The sequence below is a fragment of the Notolabrus celidotus genome, chromosome 19 (assembly GCF_009762535.1).
Source record: "Notolabrus celidotus isolate fNotCel1 chromosome 19, fNotCel1.pri, whole genome shotgun sequence".
Classification (NCBI taxonomy): domain Eukaryota; kingdom Metazoa; phylum Chordata; class Actinopteri; order Labriformes; family Labridae; genus Notolabrus; species Notolabrus celidotus.
In genome coordinates this window covers 4,159,392-4,180,857 of record NC_048290.1, presented here as the reverse complement: position 1 = coordinate 4,180,857, position 21,466 = coordinate 4,159,392, and the positions used below count along the sequence as shown (strand labels likewise).

Sequence of the window (21,466 nt, the reverse complement as noted above, 5' to 3'; positions counted from 1 at the left end):
AGGGCTTTTCAGGCAGACCAAAATCTGATTTCAAAGTGTTTTTTTGAGCATAAACTTTAAAGACATGTTTTGGGGACCTCTTAGACCAATATATATTGATGAAAAAAGCGTAATATGTCACCTTTAATACTTTCGAAGTGGAAGTGATGTTAGGAGGAGTGAACAACCTTTAACACTACCAGTTTAACTCTGAATCTCAGGAACCGTCATCCTGAAGAGCCGTAGAGTTTCTGAAAGTAAGAGCAAAATGCATTTGAAAAAGATTATCTTGAGGAACTTTTCTAGAGGAAAGATATAGTGGTTGGATACGGATATGCATTGGTCTGTGAACATACATTAGTATCTGAATTTCACAGCATTCATTTATTTTGCTATTAAGTAAGCTTAAATAAAGAATACTGAATACCCAGTCAGCCACAACACCGTAAAATGTATCCACATCCATAACATCCTCTCCACATGTATTTTGGGACATCGTTTTTAGCTGTTTGTAGCATAGTTTCATTGCATGTTTGCAAAACAAGCTAAGGCAAAGACAGAAAACCTCAGCTGGAATAGCTTGTGTGTTTTCCAGACCACCCACCATGTGTGAATGAGTTCACGGGTGGCCGGAAGAAGAACAGATTCTGCAGCTGTGTGTTAGATACAAAGAGAACATCTGTAACATCTGTTTCTTCTGTTTGTACACACGACCTTCATTAGATACATAACTGGAAAGGTTTCTCCTGAGATATATCAGCTTTTTATTGCATCATGTCGTCATCGAGTGGTTGACCTGATTTGATCTAAAGCTGCTATAAAGACATTTACACTCATAATAAAGATAGAGAAGCTCTTATTACCCTACCTTTGTTTTTGTTTTTTTGATAAGACATAAAAACACAGTGTCAGCAGATGTGTGTCTAACATGAGTCTGGTCCTGCTGGAGGTTTCTGCCTGTTAAAGGAAGTTTGTCCTTGCCGCTGTAACTTGCTAAATGCTGCAAAGTGCTCTGCTCATGGTGGATTAAGATGAGATCAGACTGAGTCCTGCCTCTCTCTCTCTTTTCATCTCCCTCTATCCCTCTCTCCAACAGTCTCTGATGTGTGTCTCACATGAGTCTGGTCCTGCTGGAGGTTTCTGCCTGTTAAAGGAAGTTTGTCCTTGCCACTGTAACTTGCTAAATAGAAGAACATATCTTCCTCCATCAGTACCTAAAGTCTCTAAAAGTAGTATGAGAGGTAGAGCCTTCAGTCATCAGGCCCCTCTCCTTTGGAATCATCTACCAGTCAGGGTCCAGGAGGCAGACACCCTCTCTACTTTTAAGAGTAGGCTTCAAACTCTCCCTTTTTGATAAAGCTTATAGTTAGAGCTGGATCAGGCTTGGACCAGCTCTTAGTTATGCTGCTATAGGCTTAGACTGGCACACTGGGATCCTGTCTTTCTCTCTCTCTTCTCTCTCTGCCAGTCTCTTACTTTAACTCTTCCTGTCCCATTAAAGTTACTAACCATAGAACTTTCTGGAGTCCCTGAGCTCCCTTGTCTCGTAGGCTCCTCTGGAACTCTGCCGTAGACGTGCCAGACTTCAGCTGCTACAACTACTACTATCCGTCTCTCCACTATCATCTCTCTCTCTCTCTTCATCTCCCTCTATCCATCTTTCCAACCCCAACTTGGTCTCAGCAGATGTGTGTCCAACATGAGTCTGGTCCTGCTGGAGGTTTCTGCCTGTTAAAGGAAGTTTGTCCTTGTCACTGTAACTTGTGAAATGCTGCAAAGTGCTCTGCTCATGATGGATTAAGATGAGATCAGACTGAGTCCTGTCTGTAAGAGGGGACTGGATCTTCTCCTGTCTTGATGTTGGGTCTTTGTTAGTAATAGAACATAGAGTACGGTCTAGAGTCTTTAGATAACGTTTGTTGTGATTGGCGCTGTAGAAATGGAATTATTAAACAAGCTGTAAACGGATGTTATGGTTGACATCGTGGACTGTCGGGGCTTCAGGGACCAGATCCTGTTTTCACAAGAGCAATCAAAGTGATGGGCGCTGGCTTTGTGATTATTAAACTGAAGATCAGCTGTGACACACTTTTCATTCAGATGTAGGTCCTCCAGACCTGCTCTCACCTGTTTTCTGTCTGTCCTCTGCTTTGACAACAGAGGATTGTTGGTACTGTCCACTGTCTGTGAGGCTGAGGGTGGAAAAGAGGAGGGAGGAGCAGGTCAGGTTTGATCTTGCTCTCGGGAGCTCTCTCTGCATGCGTCCCTGCTGCGGGTGGACAGGGAGGGAGAAAAGGAGGGAGGGAGGGAGGGAGGGTAGGTGAAAGGGCAGGGGCTGCTTCCAAAATCTGCAACGTGTGTTTGCTACCCGCTGTGCACACACACACAGCGACCAGCTATTGGCTTACTGGGAGCTTCATATGTAATCAAACAGGCATTTAAAGGGATGACGCCCACTTTTAAAGTCAGTGCAGATGTTCTGGACGTGCAGAATATCTGACTTTTTACCCTTTTATGAGCTGTGTCACAAAATCTGATACACATGAAGCAGGAAATACGGCTTTACTACAACAAGATGATCTTTTATAATTGGCTGATATTGATGGCTGAGCTTAGTCAACCAAAAAAATCAGATGAAACTGAGCAGCTTTGGCAGCCCCGCACAGTTTTCATTGGCTGACATTTCTGTTGTGGTGCATCCACAACAGAAAGTCAGGAGAATGAAGGCTAAAGGTTGCAGGGATTACAAGCTTTATACTGTGTGTTTGTTGTGTGTTGGGTTGTACTTTGCGAAGCCTCAGTTGTTACTCAAAGCAGGCAGTTGGAAAAAAACTGGACTGTCTCTTTCAGTAGATGCATAAAAGACGTTTCTGTTTAGTTTACTTTGCCTTGAGAAGCTTTGTTTTTCACTTGATGAATTGATATTGCTTGTTTGCAAAGTCAAAAGATAAGCAAATGTCAGACAAAACATACCGGATGACCCTAAACCCCAGACTTTGACCCAGAGCGTAGATAGCAGAGCTGATATTGATCATACTGCTTCAATTTATTGCCTCAAAGTCATGTGTGAGGGCTGATAAATGTGTTCTGATCTGCAGGTAAAACACCCAAACAAACACCACAGACACAACACATTCTTTCTCTTAACTCATGTGTTTAATAATCTGACACAGCGGTCCTTAGATGGAGATGCTGTTGTCACCAAAGCTAAGAAAGAGAGACATACAGAGTATTCTGCAACAATCAAACTTCATGTGTGCTGCAGAAAACTGATCCACAGATATGTTGCAGAGCTACTGACTTCCATTAGGTCATCATACAGAGAGCACGTGTCATCAGGACTCCTGGTGTGTAAGCATTAAGGTCACTTAAACCCATCCAGAGCCAGATGCCTCTCTCTGATTGTTTCACAGTTTATCTTTAAGCTGCTTAGAGACAAACTGTGTTATTATCTTTCACTTTAAATGACATTAAAGTCAGTACATACTTTATATGAGTGTGATTATTACCTTTAAACACCAAGGCTGAGTCAGAAATCACTCTCTAACTAATTTCTGACACAAATTCAATCAATACGTACTTAATACTGCTAGCTTACTTGATGGTTAGAATACTGTATGTCTTTTCTGCTTCATACGACTTCATCAATCACACATTTCCAGTCTGAGCTATGATTACATGCATCTTACTAGATTTTGAAAATCACACAGAAAAGTGCGAACACAACCTACACACAGATAGGACAAGATCGGGTGCAGATTTAGCCCAATGGTTGAGTTGCACGCCCATATGGCGGACGGCCCGGTTTTGGACCCCACATTCAGCCCCTTTCCTGCATGTCATTCCCCCACTCTATCCTGGTTTCCTACCCTATCAACTGTCCTCTCCTCCTATAAATAAAGCTGTAAAAAAATACTTAAAGATAGGACAAGATCGCAAAGGAGCTAAGTTCCTGCTTTGTCCACGGGGGGCGCCAAAGTCGACACAAACCTTAAGTTCCTCAGAAGTTTTAAGACAGTAGGCAAAGTTGGATAGACTAGATAGACTCCTAATGATACTTGAGTTTTAAAGGTGACATATCATGCAAAATCAACTTTTTAATGGTTCTCTACCTGAAATATGTGTCCCTGGCATGACTAAAAACCCCCCGAGAATGAAAAAAATCCATTCTGCCCCTGTTCTGATTTCTCCACCTTTCTGTAAATTTGTGCTGAAAGAAGCCGTTTCAGACTTCCATGTTTTTGTTACGTCACAACAATATCCGGTCTGTCACGGAGTCAGAGCTCGGAGCTTGTTCAGCCCATAGACTGTATAAAATACAACTCAACCCCTCCTCCGTTTTTCATTACCTGCACACATGTGTGCTAACAAGGAGCTTAGGAGAAAGGCATGCAAGTTGTAGGCTGTCTTAATAAACACAAAGGTCGGTTTTACTCCCCACGTTTGCAGATTTGCAGATCTAGTGGATGATTTTTATTTGTCATGGATAAGTGCTAGCGCTAGTTAGCATAGCTACATAGCTACATGTTAGTAGCTGTGTACCAAGACACACGTCGACATACTGATAAATAAAACAACAAGAAACACTAAATCTGTGACCAATCCTTCAGAAAGGACCTGCTACAGGCGCCTCTCCGTCAGGATCAGATTCTGGATCAGATTTAGAGGGTTGAAGTAACGCGGGTCTGTGAGCAGCCGTGTATATTCAGCCAACATGTAAACATTAGATAAACGTGCCGGAGAGCCGAGGGGATATCCACTTCCTGAGGGGGCGTGGTCAGAGAGAAAACAGACCGTTCTGAGCAGGACTGAAGAAGAGGGTTTTTCAGGCAGACCAAAATCTGATTTCAAAGTGTTTTTTTGAACATAAACTTTAAAGACATGTTTTGGGGACCTCTTAGACCAATATATGTTGATGAAAAAAGTGTGATATGTCACCTTTTAAACCACATCAATTTTTGAATGAACATGAATGTATACATTTTCCCCCTCAATTTTCTATCTCTTTATCTATGCACTCAGCAATATGTACACTCCACCCCTTGTCCCAGAGTCTTGTCTTGTTGTAGGTTATCACGTTTATTTATTTGTTTTTCTCTTTTAGTTTGTGTGTCAGTGTGTGTGTTAGACCTTGTCCAGTCAGAGTTATGTTGCTGTGTTATAATTTTGTGTAGTAATAGAAAAAGGAAAAAAAAACAAAGCAGGCAAAGTTAAAATTTACAGTTTTGCCTCCAAACGTGATGATACAGACTTTAACTTGCTATGTTGTTTTTTGATCCAATAAAGATATGTTTCCTCAAACATCTGGGAATTCTGGAGCTTTAATATGTTGTCATATTTAATTCACTGAAAGGTGCATCCTGATGTCATGGATTACCTCTATGCTATAGTAGGTGTTTCTAAGAACTTAGCATGGACTCTATTTAGATTTCTAGGAACGTATTTATGTACATTCAGTGAACCCGATCCTCCTGATGTAATGATGAGACCGAACCTCTGCTCTGACTCTGGGAGAGCTTTAAGAAAGACAAATAGAGATTACATAACAGATCAGCCGCAGCTTTTACACAACATGGCTTTACTACAAAGGAAAATAATCTATACTGAATTATCATTTAAAAAGCTGCACTTCAACCTAGCGTTAGATGAAGTCAGTGTATTGTTTAAGTCGCTTCTTTGTTCCTTCACCAAATTTCAATCATCATAAATGCAAATGAACATTGTGTGATCACAGCTCCTCATCTCAGTGGTTGTTGGCTAAATATCAGGTGGTGGGTGTGTGGATCAGTTTGTTTGTATTGAGGCCAACTGTAACAGCTCCAGTGTTGGAGAGAGGCTGAATTCGTGGTTAGACAATGAATCCCCTGTCATGAAACTCAGCTACATCTTTCAGTGTTGCTTAAATTCCCCCTTCAGTAAAAAGCTTCTGGTGAGGAAGTGACTTGAAAAATTCACTTCCTTCTCACCTCCAACATTTATCTCATCATGTCGGACACTGTCTTACACAGATGGAAAGTTTTGATTCAGTCTTCTTTTTTATTGGACTCTTAAGGAGAGCATGAGGTTATGTAATAAGACAAACGTCTCCTGTGGACTCAAACAGTATATTTAAATGTTCTGTATGTGCCACCGCAGTATAAATAGAGTCTGTGTTTAGACATAGCTGAGGAGTAATGTATGGTCAGCTATACTCTTAATGGCTCCCTGTTTTGTCTCCTCGCCTCAGGCCTATATTCAGCTTGTTCTCAATCCCAACATGTCACATACAGCCGCTCTGTTTTTGGCTCTACCCTCCAAAGTATGACGATCTACAGATACCCATCATTCATGTTGTTTGAATAGTGTCCCCTTGCTTTTTGTAACCATGTGCAGCTTAAGTCAGCCCAACTAAACCTGTGCAAATGACACAAAAGACATCATGTAATGCACAAAGGGTTAAATGCTCCCCAAACTGTGCTGGAAAGCAAATAGCGTCACTGTGCAACGGTGTTGTTTGCATTCATTAAAATGAGGCATTATGCATTCATAAAGGTCAAACAGGCCTTTTCTATGCAAATTAGCCTTTGTTGCAAATAACACCTAGCTCAATAAGCAACAGCCAACCACAGTTAGAAGGATTTCTTTTTCTTTGCCTATTTTTTTTTGCCTTTTATTCAGATGGGACAGCTTGAGAGAGACAGAAAGCATGGGGGTGGGAGAGAGGGAGGAATAACCATCAATCAATCAATCATTCAATCAATCTTTATTTGTATAGCGCCAAATCCCAACAAACGTTATCTCAAGACGCTTTTACAAACAGAGCAGGTCTAGACCACTCTATGTTAAATTATGAACAGAGACCCAACACCAAGACAGGGTAAGACTCAGTCTGACCCCACCTTAATCCACCATGAGCATTGCACCTTGCAGTATTTAGCTAGTTACAGTGGTGAGGAAAAACTTCCTTTAACAGGCAGAAACCTCGAGCAGGACCAGACTCATGTAAGATAGCCATCTGCTGAGACCGAGTTGGGTCTGGAAAGAGGGATAGAGGAGAATTAGAGATAGAGGGAGCGGTGATAGTGATGAGACGAGTAGTAGAAGCTGTTGCCCGTCTGTGCAGCTGGAGATAACATGCAGCAAATCATGCTGGAACTGGCAATCGATCCTATGACAAGTGCAAGGACCGTAGCTTCTGTGCATGGGGCGCCTGCTCTACCAACTTAGCTGTACTGGTAACGCTCAAACTTTTTGGTCATGAAGACAACAGTTCTACCTCTGCATGACCTGAAATTATATATCTGTACATCGTCTGTTATTATTAGAAGCAGGGCTTGCTGTCTGTGGCTCAACCCCAGCACATACAAGCTCTTCAGTATTAATGGTGCCTTCCCAGATGTGCAAGCTACCCATGCCATGGGTAGCTTGCACATCACCGCACCATTACGGATTGAATTGTGCACCGATAACAAGCCTGGGTGGTCCCTCTCCTCTTCAGAGCGGAGGGTGTGGTTTCCCATTATGAGTCGTGAGACCACAGGATGGTTTTCTACTTGGCTTCAGTCCATCTTAAGCTGGTTGAGATCCAGAGAAGTCGCCTGCATTTCTGGATCATGTTTATAAGTGGTTCCTTCTTTGCAGGGTAGAGTTTGAACCTGCACTTGTGACGTTTTTGGAAGTTCTTCATCAATATTTCATGCAGGGTCTCAGCTTTTTTGGAATTGGGGTTGTATTTGTCATTGCAATACAGATTCTGAGGCACAAGAGGGGTCTTGTTAGATCTTCATATTTTAAAGCCTGAGGGCCCTGATCAACTTGCTGTTATTGGTAATTTTGGAATGAGAACATTTTCCAGTTTATACCCGGGTGTCAGTGCTTCAGTACAGGGAAAGTATTATCTGTTTTATGGTGTTGTATTTTCCAGACAAAGAAACAGCAGTGTTTGCAGAGCTGTCAAGTCCAGATCATGAGATCTTCAGCGTTTATTCGTGCTTATATCTGCACACAATCCATTACTGTATGACTTTTAGATCACAAGATTATTGAAAGTTACTTAAGATCAACTTTACAGCAATCCCAGACTAGTTCAGCAGAAACATGAAAGCACTGGAGGAGCTGTTTTATGTGTGTGTGCTGCTTGTCTTCAGTCTGTGTTGTGTCACCCTTGCCCTTCATTTGTGCATTCTTTGAGAGGTCAGGGCACCCTAAAAAGAAGTAGTCTCGTTTGTCAATAATAGCACCGAGGTCATGCATCATCCCATAGAAAGCAGAGGGTATTTCCTTCCACCCGCTGCTCTGAGCCATGTATATCTTTGTATTTTCAGGGAGGGCCTCTTCCTCACCGCCGGGCATTGTTGTACGCTCTGAGCTCGTCTCAAAAGGTCATTATCTCCTTACAATGGTTCTCCCTGTGGTTGAGTGTTATCTAATATAATAGTGTGTATTTCAAATAGACCGTTTCTTTGATGTGGACAGTAGCTTGCTTAGAATCCAATAGAAAATGCTTTTCTAGCTCTCTGTGAAAATGTGCCGTCAGAAAACTATGCCTATTTCTGAGACTGTTTTGACTCTTATAGAATAACAACAGTATCCATGGGGTGTGGCAGCTGTACAAGTCTTGGATTGAGAAGCTGACTCACATTATTTTGCCAAGCTTTGAGCTAAATATTATTTGGAGAAGATCCTGGGAATCCCCCTGCGAGATCACCGGGGAAATTCTGTTCTTGAGCCTGAGGTTCAGAGATTCATCTTTCTATCTCATAATAATGTGATCACACTCAGCTCCTTCCACTTTATCAGACAAAGTTTGCATTGTGCAAGAGAAAGGTTACAGTTATAACCTGTATTTGAGGATTCAGCTACTTAATGTGTCACATTAAACCACTTCACTCTCTGTATAAACAAACCTTAAAAATATTGGACAAAAAAACAATGCAATACCACCACTGTAGGATACTGGAGAAACATCATCTTTTGAGCTTTGAGAATTTTAAATTGTATTCAAATGTGTGTCTTGTGTATAAGATTTTAAATGGCTTGGCCCCGCCTCCGCCGCGTCAATTTATCAACTTTCGGTCAGTGGACTCCGTTAAATCAACAAGAATCTCTTCGTTCAGAAATTGCAATGTGCCCTTTCGCCGTACTGCCTTTGGGCAGTCAGCTTTTTCTGTGAAAGCCACAACTCAGTGGAACACCTTACCAGAGGACATTAAGAACAGTGAATCTCTCTGCAGCTTCAAAACCAAACTGAAAAGTCTGCTAAAGGACACTCAACACTGCAACCACTGATTTGATACTTTTAACTTGATATACATACTGTTTGTTTGTTTGTTTGATTTTGTGTGTGTGTGTGTGTGTGTGTGTGTGTGTGTGTGTGTGTGTGTGTGTGTGGGTGTGTGTGGGTGTGTGCGTGTGCGCGTGCGCTTGTGTGTGTGCAAGCAAGTGTTTTTACAATGTGATGTTTTAATTGTGACCTGCCAAGGGACTGCAGATGTAAATTAGCTTTAAGCTAACTCTGGTACAATGCATCAGATGGTGACATTTATGTTAAATACTGTACATGGTCCCTTTACAAATAAATTGAATAAATAAAAAAAAAAGTGTTAGTATTTAGGCTCTTTGGTAAAAAACAGTCTCCTGAGCCTTGAAATGTATTTGTTTTTTAACTCTGTGATATCTCCATCTCTCCTCCAGTTGGACCACATCCTCTACCCTCCATCCTCTTGCCTCAGGAAGTCCAGTAACCCCGAGTTGTCTTTCGGATTAAGTCCTGCTCTCAAGTTTAAGCGACACCTCAGTGAGGATGGGAAACACGTTCGCAGAAGGAGCCTTGGAGGTGGCCTCACAGGTAAAAAATGTCATATATTATGGGCTTCCCATTTTAGGGTTAAGACTGCCAGATAGATGCTTGTGGAAGAGACTGATGCCACACTATCTGAAGTCTGTGAGATCTGGAAAGTAGCTGCTATACACCCAGACAGGATGTGCTTGAAATATGAGCTCCAGTATTGGTCTTTAAATGTGATTTAGTCATTATTTAGGATGGTTTTTAAAGGTTGATTCGTCTGAACTGGGACAAATCTCACTGTAGGTTCACTAAATATCACAGACAGGATCCAGCAAACATAAAGCGCCCCTCTTCAGATCTCATGATCGTCCTCCTCACCCTTCCTGGAACTCCTTTCACACCGTTGTTTGCACCACTTTGAATGGCTCAAAGATTTATTCGTAGTGGATGACACCAGGTGGAAAAATGGTGTCAACTTCAGTTCTTTGGCCACAAACTCAAAACCATCTCTCTCCTGGGATAGACATGGAACTAAAAACTCTTCAGGACCATAAATGAATATTTCAACCCAATAGAAAATGTTAAATCTCTTACCTAAAGTGATTCATATATTAAGTTTTCTATTGGCTGAGATCTCTGGTTTCCATCAAGTCCAGAGAAGATTACTGAGTTTCCATTTGTGAGGTTCACAGCAATTAAAAAGGACTTAAACTACTGTACTGTACTGTATATCCCGGAGCTGCCTTGGTTACTCAGAATAATCAGGGTAATCCACAGACCCTGCTGTGAATTGTACTCAGCATTTTCTACATTTCTTGGCATGAATACTTCCCAAAGACTTGCTCTGAAGTTAAAAACTCCTCTCTTCTCCAAATGTTTGACTGTTTTCAGAAACAAACAGTTATAAACACCATCTGTCTCCTAAAAACAGGCTCAGTGCAGACTCAGAGAACTGCTGAAGTCACAATGATGAAGAACAATAACAGAGTCATCGTTGGCAGGAGATAATTCAGAAGTGCATCAGAGGGAAGTTTGACAAAGTTTAAAAAGATTACATCATCTGCATACAGTCGAGATGTGACCAAAATGCCACTGAACTGGAAGTCCTCTAGACGTGAGAAGCATCAAAGAATCATTCCTGGATCAGATTTTTATTCTGTTTACAATCTAAAAACAGATACTCCTTTTATAAATGTCCCACTGGGAACGATTAGGTTATACAAAAACACACAATTAGAACAATTTTGATCATCTCAAATGAGAGAGGCCTCTTCTGTCAGGGATCCTCTTGCTGGTTTGAAGTGGGTGTGGCGCTGCTGGATAAAAGGACTATTGAGTCTCTGTAAATATTGTTATAGTGAATATGGTTTAGACTTTCTCTTGTCCTCATATCACCCCTGTCATAATTAAGCCCAATAAAATAACAGAGCTCAAAAATCCTGCACCAATCAGCAGGTTTCAGCTGTATTTGACTTTATTATTATGGTGTTTTGGGCTAAATCATGCAGGTCATAGTGTTACCATGTCTTAAACTACCAGTCAAAAGTTTGGACACACCTTCTCATTCAAGGGTTTTTATTCATTTTGATTATTTTTGACATTGCATGCCAGACCTTAGCTTGTTCTCACATTACGTAGGTGGAAAAACAAAAGCTAATTGGTGCCATACAGAAAACACTTAGAGTATTTTATGCCCAAGCTTGTTATAAGCAGAAAGGTTGAGCTCATAGGACTTGATATTACAATCCCTTACAGATAAATCAGCACTGGTGTTGAGTGGGTGGGAGTAAATGCTTCATTGGGGTCTTCAGGTGTGCACCCTCCTTCATTGGTGTTTCATTGATAGGCCCACGACACCTGGCGTCCCAGGTGTGCCCCCCTCTGCTTTTACCCCCTGTTCATTTTGCAGCCCAGATGGGGTCCTTCCTCTTGATCCAAAGCCATCTGCTGCTTTGTTCGGCAGCTTCTGACATTGATCTGATGGCTTGTTGGTAGGCCTGACCTTGCAATCCCATTCCCTTGAGGAACTTGGAAGTAGATGTGGCCACAAACCCTCTACATCCAACCTCGACCGGAAGCACTTGGGCACGCCAGCCGCGTTGTTCTGCCTCGGCTGCTTTGTCGGTGTACTTTAGACGTTTCCGCTCATATGCTTCCCCAACTGCAGCCTCCCATGGTACAGTTAGTTCAACAATGAACAGCGACTTCAGGGAGGTTGACCACAAGACCAGGTCTGGCCTGAGGTTTGTTGTTAAAATCTCAGGTGGGAACACAAGTTTCTGGTCTAAATCAACTCGCATTCTCCAGTCCCTGGCCGCGTCTAGAAAGGTTGTTTCCACTCTGGCAGTTGGTTTTATTGGAAGCTGTCCTGCTCTCACGAAAGCAGAAAGGTAATGTATATGGACAGTAAGGGGATCAGTTTTTAGGTAAAGAGAGGGGATCCTGTGGTGGTATTCGAAACCCACATTTGGATATTTGGTGGATGTAAAGACCTGATGCAGTGCCTGAAAAGAATACATATCAAAATGTCACTTTTTGACAAAAGCACCAGGATCTTTTAGTCCCAGGAACTACTTTCAGAGGAACTGAAGATTGTTGTCTATCCAGCTTGTTACTGTCTGTGTTTCTTCTGTAGTCTAAAGCAGGGGTTCCTAAACTCTTTGGGGCACAACTCACAAAATAAAGGTGACAAAGAGTCGCATCCCCGACTGTCCCTCGACGTGAATAAATGTAGCTTCATACTTCCTCTAGCTGATCTGCAGAAAATCAGCCACCTACACTACCAGTCAAAAGTTTGGACACATCTTCTCATTCAAGGGTTTTTATTTATTTTTATTAATTTCAACATTGTACATTAATACTGAAGACACCAAAACTATGAAATTATCTGGTTTTGCCATAATCTGGATTACAACAGTAGTCAAATAGGACTATCCATTGTGTACAAACCCTACCTCTGAACAACACAACTGATGGTCTCAAAAACATTAAGAAGGCAAGTCATTCTACAAATGAACTCTTGACAAGGCTCATGTTTATTAGAAACCATTCCAGGAGACCACTTCATGAAGCGGACTGAGAGAATACCAAGAGTGTGCAAAGCTGTCATGAAGGAAAAAGGGGGCTACTTTACAGAATCTAAAATATAAAACATATTCTGCTTTGTTTAACACTTTTTTGTGAATTAAATAATTCCATATATGTTCTCTCATAGTTTTGTTGTCTTCTGTATTAATCTACAGTGTTTCAAATAATTAGAATAAATACAAACCCTTGAATGAGAAAGTGTTTCCAAACTTTGGACTGGTAGTGTAGTTTTGTTACTTAATCTCTAAGAGTTACACCGCCCTTCATCGGACATAGTGGGGAAAAAAAAGATGCATCCGGGCGATGTTTTGCAACATCTACGGTTGTGCAAGATATTGGGCGTAATAGATTCATTCTCATGTTCTTATCAGTTTCTGGGAGGTAGATGAGTGTGAATTTAGAGAAGTAGTACACCACTTCTTTGCAATTTCGTAACTCTTATTTTTTTCATACGATCGTTGCAGGGTGGTCAGAAGTGTTGCAGGAAGTGTTTCTGCAAAACGGATGACATGTTTTGTGATTCTGCAGCCACTCTTAGTCTCTTGGGACAAAGAATGTGACATGAGCTCAGCAGCTAATGACCTACCTGGTTCATATGAGAGAAATAACACAAACAAGAGAAAGTGGGCCAGTCGTCCTTTTTCCTGTGATGAGGTGAGGAATGTGTAAAGTCAGCAGACAGATCTCCCCTTTGAGTTGTAAAAATCAGGGTGTGAACGTGTGAGGGTTTAAGTCAGTGAGTTCATCGTATGCAGAGAATACAAACCACCCGGTCAAAGAGAGATCTTTTAGCTACACAGTCTATTTGATTCTTCAAGGACTGGAGAATATCCTTTTATTAAATAAATATAAAAGACAGCTTTGATGATAAAACTGAAGAACTAACCTTACAGTTAAATTCTGTGTGGCAGGAGGAGAGCTTGTGTGAATCACATGAGTAAAGATGAATACATGTGCATCAATGACTCTTTAATTTACACTGCAGCTTTGTTTGCCTCACCTCAGAAGGCTGAATAAACTCAGACTTCTTGTTGTTTTCTCCGTCTCAGAGCAGCTATATTCAGGGCCCGAGCACCGCTGGTGGCGAAGGCCCTATTGTAACCCTAAGGGTTTCATATTATAGGAGATTGCAGTTTTGGACCCCTGAACGTGAATGAAATCATCGGGCCTGGTGAAAAATTTACTAATTTATGGGTCTCGCAAAAAAACATTCTGTAGCGCCCCCTAGAGGTAAAAATAACAGCCTACGCATCAAGTTTTTTGAGCTACATGTATGAAAAATCTTACACATATTCATGGCATCAGGACGCACAAAAAAGTCAGTGGCACCCATATTCAAAACTCAACAGGAAGAGCGCCACCTAGCTTTGAACATGAAAAAATGGGCCAAAATGGGTCCGTGCAAGGGTGCATACTTTTGATAATTTCTCCTAGAGCTTTTCTCCGATTCAGTCCAAACGAGGCACATTCTGTAGTAAACACATTGACAATTAATACAAAGTAAAGGCACTCCGTTCAGATGAAAATTGTGGGCGTGTCAGACTTTGGGACGGGGCATAAAAAAAAAACGTCGGAAAATTGAATTTTGTGACTTTAAAATGCACGTAATCTCACCTCATCCAACACACTCGTCTGTGCTGGGAAAAATTGTGACATTTTACGGGTTTCGCAAAAAAAGTCGAAAAAATGTGCTCACTAGCGCCCCCTACAGTTTTCAAAAACCCCTCCCCATAGTGGTTATTTTGAGCTACATGCTTGAAAAATTTTACACATATTCATGGCATCAGGACGCACAAAAAAGCCTCTTGCACCCATATCCCAAACTCAACAGGAAGAGCGCCACCTAGCTTTAAACATGAAAAACGGGGTCAAAATAAGGGTGCATACTTTCGTTATGTTCTCCGAAGGCATTCCTCCGATCCATTCCAAACCAAGGGCAACCTATAGTAGACACATTGATGATTAAAACTTATAAAAGGAATTTTGTTCAGATTAAAATTGTGGCTGTGGCAGCCGTTGAGGCGGGGCATCAAACGCACATACAGCTTTGAATGTGAAGAATGACGCCCAAATAAGGGTGCATACTTTTGAGAGCTCCTCCTAGAGTTTTTCTCTGATTCAGTCCAAACAAGGCACATTCTATAGCAGACATATTGACGATTAAATTAGTGTTAAAGGAATTCTGTTCACACTAAAATTGTGGGCGTGGCACACTGTCAAGTTTGGAGGTTCTTTTGGCATCTGCCAAAAACTTGGAGCGTTTGCACCACCTGAGGCAGTATATACTCTCAGATCTTGCTTTTGCATCACGTGGTGGCAAATATCAGGCCGCGGTTTACATGTGGCGGCGGCACCTGTAGGCGGCGGCTGCGGGTGTGCGAGGGCCCGTTCATCGCCACTTGCGGCTTTAATTTTCTCTTGTCACTTTTATGGAAAACTTTCACCTCACTGATTATGATGTCGACCTTTCCTCAGACAATAAAAGATTGTTTTCACCAGGTGGAGCTTTTAAATGGGCGCATTACCCTTTTACTAATGGGCCTGCAAAGATGAATGAACAAACACTAACCTGAAGCAAGTCAGCTCACAGTGACTGGATCCTACTTCTCAGCAAATGTCTGTTATAATTCTGAAGCAGGATTTAGTTTTCTTTCTCATATCGATGTCAACATAATTGAGTTGTTGTTAAAAGTAGAGCAAGTTTGTGCTTGGATAACACCTGAAGGCACACAGAGGATCACAGCCAAGTTCAACCCTTAACACTAGAGCAATTAAAGAACACTACCAGTCTTTGTTTTGTTGTTTTAAAAGTTCTAGTAGTTTCAATCAACACAACTTAAGATCTAAAAGTCCCAGCATTAAAACCCTGATTGATGATTTGACACCTTGAACTGTGTTACGCTCTCCTTCAGCAGCTGACTGTTCTTCTGTGCTGATATGAAACAGTATCATATCATATTTACACACTATGTGTTTCAGATGCTGTTTTTTAGGAAAATAAACATGTTGACTTCTTAGAGTGTGTGATTTATAGCATTGGATTGGTGCATTCAGGTCTGTTTTTGCAGTTTAGACTGTACTGGAGGAATTTGCAGTTGTGGTATCAGCATCAAGTCAAGTCAAGTCAAATGTATTTTTTTTTTAAGGTATTATTTTTTGGCCTTTTTGCCTTTTATTTGATAGGACAGCTGAAGAGAGACAGGAAATGTGGGGAGTAGAGAGCGGGGGAAGACATGCAGGAAATGGTCGAACGGCCGGGAATCAAAGCGGCGACCCCTGCGACGAGGACTGTAGCCTCTGTATGTGGGGCGCTTAGACCGCTAGGACACCAGCGCCCCAGGTCAAATGTATTTATAAAGCACATTTAAAAACACAGCAGAAGCTGACTAAAGTGCTGTACAATACATACAATAAATAGATTAATTAATTAATTAATTAATTAAAAAAAACATCAGAATAACTTTAGTATGAGGAAAAGTGAGACACAGCTCAGACTTTATTTATGTTTTGGCTGTGCATTTACTGATATTCTACTAAATGAATTGTCCTTTAAAATACAGATCATTCAGCAGATTATTATAATAATAATAATAATAATTTTATTTGTAGAGCACTTTTAAAAAAACAGGTTACAAAGTGCTTTACATGGGCAGCACAATAAAACAGGCAGATCATAAAAACACACAAGTCAAAATAGAGAAATAAAACATTTTAAAAGACATAAAATTCCCCTTAAAGAACTCTAAAGGAATACAATTCTTTTAAAATATATTTCTTAAGATGGTTGAAATAAAACAAAGTCAGATAAAATCCAGGAAGGCTCTGCAATAAAAGTATGTTTTAAAAAGGGATTTAAAAGAGCTCACTGACTCAGCAGACCGGATCTCCTCGGGCAGATGGTTCCAGAGTGTCGGACCCCTCACTGTGAACGCCCTGTCCCCTTTTGTTGTCATTTTTGGATTTGGAATGCACAATAAACCTCTGCCTGAGGATCTCGATGCACGCGTCGGCTCGTAGGGTCCTAAAGGTCTGCTATATAGCTAGGAGCAAGACCATGTAGAGCTTTAAAAGAAATCAGTAAAATCTTAAAATCAATTCTAAAACATACAGGAAGCCAGTGCAAGGAAGTCGAATTTTTTGGTTCTGAAACAAACACAATCAAATCTAAATGTCAGAATAAAAAGATTGAAAAACAACTAAATTAGTGTTTGAGTTTTGAATCCTCCAAAGAATGATGAACTGTTCTCCTTTTAGAGGATGGTACAAATATCTCTGATGTACAACCCTGAGTTTTCAAAGTTTGCTTGAAAATCCAGAGCTCAAAGAGCCTGTCAAGCTGAGTGAGGGCGACATCCTTGGCTGGAAAATGTTTTAATAAAATGTTCACCCAGCAGAGTGATCACAGCCAGGGTGGAGATGTTTGATTTGTCTCTCTTATTTCACATCATCATTCAGAACATTTGAACGTGACCTTGCACGTACCTGTGTTGAATATAAAACTCTTCCCGCACGTCCTGAAACCTGCTTTTATCTGAAAGTGTTGATGAGCGTCTGATGGGAGATTTCCTTTATGCCGGGATGTGATGGACTCTAGTGAGAAAGACCTTTGCCAGTAAGGAAGGAAAGACCTGAAATCTCCCTCCTCATCCTGTTTGGTCGCCTTTCAGTAACTGTTTCGCCGCGATGACAGCTCGGTTTACCGCTCTCTCCTTACTGTAGGTGTGCGCTCTGTGTTCGTTATATAAAGGAGTTGTTGTTCTCTTGAGAGTTTCTCCTTTTTTTTTCTTATAAGACTTCATTTTTGAAATGTGTGCCATCTGCAGAGGAGTGAGAAAAAAAACAGGGACAGTGTTAACTTCAAGAAAAGTGAGAAATAACAAAAGGTTAAAGAAGTTACCACTAAGCACAAAACAACTCACTTGAAAGCCATACAATAGGATAACCTACATCACCTGACAACAATAAAATGTCTTAATATCTGAGGTATGAACTCAGACACGTGAGGAGTCTGCACACTGACTCATAAGGGAGTGTCTGGAAAGCGTGAGTGTCCTCGGTGTTTACTTTTATAAACAGGATTTTGATAATTAGGACAAACTTCTGACAATTATCTGCTGAGATGTTTAATTAGAAGCAGTTATCACTCAGATATTCTTACAGGCAATGTTTGGTTGATGACCGGTGAAGAGAGACCGAGTTTCAGCCTCATTAGTCCTCTACGAACACGAAGTATCCACAATGTGAAGACACAAAACACCATTTACTGAAGAAAGGGAGACACTGCACATTGATGAACACAGGGATGTAAATATCCCAGATTGGAGGCATAGACAGGTTGGTGGCACACATGCATATGGAAGTACATCAAGCATGCACATAAGGAAGAAACAAATCAAACGACAAGCAGAGACCAAACTACAAACTATACAGAAGGTGGCTTTAGACTGTGCTCAACACAAACCAGGAATAAAGAGAGGGAGTTAAAGAGCAGAAGGCAGGTGGTGAAGTGCTGGAGCATGAACGTGTTAAAGTGCTGGTGTAGCGCACATGATTGTAAATTGCACATCTGCTTCAGGGCCTGTTCATTCAAAGTGCTGGTTTGATTACACAACATTTGCATATACAGATGTGTTTATGCAGTATTGCACTAGTGCTGCATACATACAGTAGATGTATGTGTGTGTGTCTGCACGTTGATGATTGGATGGTTAGACTCAAGCACAGTCTGGTTTGTCCTGAGCCACATCTTCAGGAGACCCTTGAAATTTGCAAAGCTGAGGCATTCCCGGACTTTGAGAGATGTTAAAAGTGAATGTGAAATTTCTTGTTATGAGAGAACAGACAGCTTTAGCTTTTTGTTTTAATGTTAGGGACATGAAACATCTCAAAGCTCCCTTCGTTAAAAATTAAAGTAAGTGGTTTTTTTTATGTCTGTAACCTCTGTGAGGAGGAAGATGTCAGATGAGATGATTTAAAGCACACTATGAAACATGTTTTGACCTTCTCCACCGTAAATATATACTGCAAGTTTTACATTTTACTCTTATAAGAAAGAAGGATATGACATTTTTTTTATAAAACACACAAAACACTGATTACATGCAGTGCTTCATGAACAGTTTAAAGACCGTAAAACATTACATTACAGTTTCCATCAGTTATCTAAGAAGTGGAGATTAATTTATTCTAGACTATAGACGTATAATCCAGACGATGCATCCTTTAATCAAATTAAGGCAAAGCCGTCTGCACAGCTAATAAAATCAGCACCTACAACCATTTAATCCCAACAAACACTACATCTGTTGGACCTTTCAGAAAAGCATGTTTCTTGAATAAACAGCTGCTGCACAATATTAAAAGACCCAAAGTTCAATGATAGAATAATAACCAAAGGATGATCAGTATATGTTTTAAAGGTGACATATCACGCTTTTTTCATCAATATATATTGGTCTAAGAGGTCCCCAAAACATGTCTTTAAAGTCTTTAAAAAAACACTTTGAAATCAGATTTTGGTCTGCCTGAAAAGCCCTCTTCTTCAGTACTCCTCAGAACACTCTGTTTTCTCTCTGACCACGCCCCCTCAGGAAGTGGATGTGCATCGGCTCTCCGGCACGTTGATCTAATGTTTACATGTTGGCTGAATATACACGGCTGCTCAGAGATCACGTTACTTCAACCCTTTGAATCTGATCCTGATGGAGAGGCGCCTGCAGCAGGACCTTTCTGAAGGATTGGTCACAGATTTAGTGTTTCTTGTTGTTTTATTTGTCAGTATGTCGACGTGTGTCTTGGTACACAGCTACGAACATGTAGCTATGTGGCTATGCTAACTAGCGCTAGCACTTATCCATGATAAATAAAAATCATCCACTAGATCTTCAAATCTGCAGACGTGTGGAGTAAAACCGACCTCTGCCAGAAAGGCAGCAGGACCTTTCTGAAGGATTGGTCACAGATTTAGTGTTTCTTGTTGTTTTATTTGTCAGTATGTCGACGTGTGTCTTGGTACACAGCTACGAACATGTAGCTATGTGGCTATGCTAACTAGCGCTAGCACTTATCCATGAAAAATAAAAATCATCCACTAGATCTTCAAATCTGCAGACGTGGGGAGTAAAACCGACCTCTGCCAGAAAGGCAGCAGGACCTTTCTGAAGGATTGGTCACAGATTTAGTGTTTCTTGTTGTTTTATTTGTCAGTATGTCGACGTGCGTCTTGGTACACAGCTACAGCTACGACATGTAGCTATGTAGCTATGCTAACTAGCGCTAGCACTTATCCATGAAAAATAAAAATCATCCACTAGATCTTCAAATCTGCAGACGTGGGGAGTAAAACCGACCTTTGTGTTTATTAAGACAGCCTACAACTAGCATGCCTCCCTCCTAAGCTCCTTGTTAGCACACATTTGTGCAGGTAATGAAAAACGGAGGAGGGGATTCAGTATTATTTTATACAGTCTATGGGCTGAACAAGCTCCGAGCTCTGACTCCGTGACAGACCGGATATTGTTGTTACGTAACAAAAACACGGAAGTCTGAAACGGCTCGTTTCACACACATTTACAGAAAGGTGGAGAAATCAGAACAGGGGCAGAATGGATTTTTTTCATTCTCGGGGGGTTTGTAGACAGGGACACATATTTCAGGTAGAGAACCATTAAAAAGTCCATTTTGCATGATATGTCACCTTTAAAATGGAAAAAAGCTCCTTCTGAATATATTCTATATTTCTTTAAAATGTACAAAACACAGAATGTGTGTTTCTTTTTATTACACTTACAAGTATAATCCCTCATTTGTCATTACTTCCAGTTAGTTGTTGTCTTACAGGAAACATGTATCCTTGTTGTCTGCAGCTTTAAATCTAACTGGACGTCTCTTTAACAGCACTGAGGTGTGATATGTGTCATTGTCAGAGCAGGTTATGTTCAGACTCTGGATGTATTAACCTACATTCTCTGGTTTATAGCAGCAGGAGACGTGATGAGCAGGAAAACTGTGCCTGCTTTTGGCCATTTGAACCTTGCTGTAGTCTCTGTATGTCTTGAGTGCACTGAACTTAACTTCCTGTCTTGACTCTGCGAGGGTTGTTAATCCCGTCCTCTGCCTCCTGGGGTGTTTACAAGAACAGGAAGTGGAGTTAGCCACACATGAATAAAGATCACACTTTTATGAATGAATTATCTGCCAGGGGGGAGTCCAAGTGGTGCAAGAAGATCTACTGAGGCAGTTCATGTTTGGTTTGAATCTCAGTCTTGGCTTGTTGTGGTGAGGTTTCAGGGGGAGTGTTGAAGAAGTGGATGCAATGAGAAGAAGTAGGATTTAGTGCCATCTAGCTGCCATCCTGGGGATCTGAAAGTGGAGATTGTATTTCAGTTTTACATAAAAAGAAGTCTCATGTTGCTCCTGTTGTAATTTAAACTCTAAACCCTGACGTTAGATCCATTTCCCACCCTTTTTTTAGACCCTGCGGCGTGGTTTGTTTCTGGTGCTCTGATTATGTAATGTTGGGAATTATCAGTGATCTCTTAATAGGCTTTTCTTAATGGCCTAATTTGACCCTCTCAGGATCAGGGGTTGCGTGATTACTCCTAACACGAGCAGACAGCTGGGGTTATCTTATGT

At 41.0% G+C, this 21,466-nt stretch overlaps 1 protein-coding gene across 3 annotated transcripts in view; it reads left to right on the top strand.

Annotated features, from left to right (window-relative positions):
* Positions 1–21,466, top strand: part of mast4 (microtubule associated serine/threonine kinase family member 4) — a 165,151-nt gene that overhangs the window by 24,973 nt on the left and 118,712 nt on the right. For all 3 annotated transcript variants that reach the window (XM_034710235.1, XM_034710238.1, XM_034710237.1), the window contains exon 2: positions 9,652–9,805. In XM_034710235.1, coding sequence (XP_034566126.1) covers positions 9,652–9,805 — 154 coding nt within the window. The remainder of the gene's footprint in view (positions 1–9,651; positions 9,806–21,466) is intronic.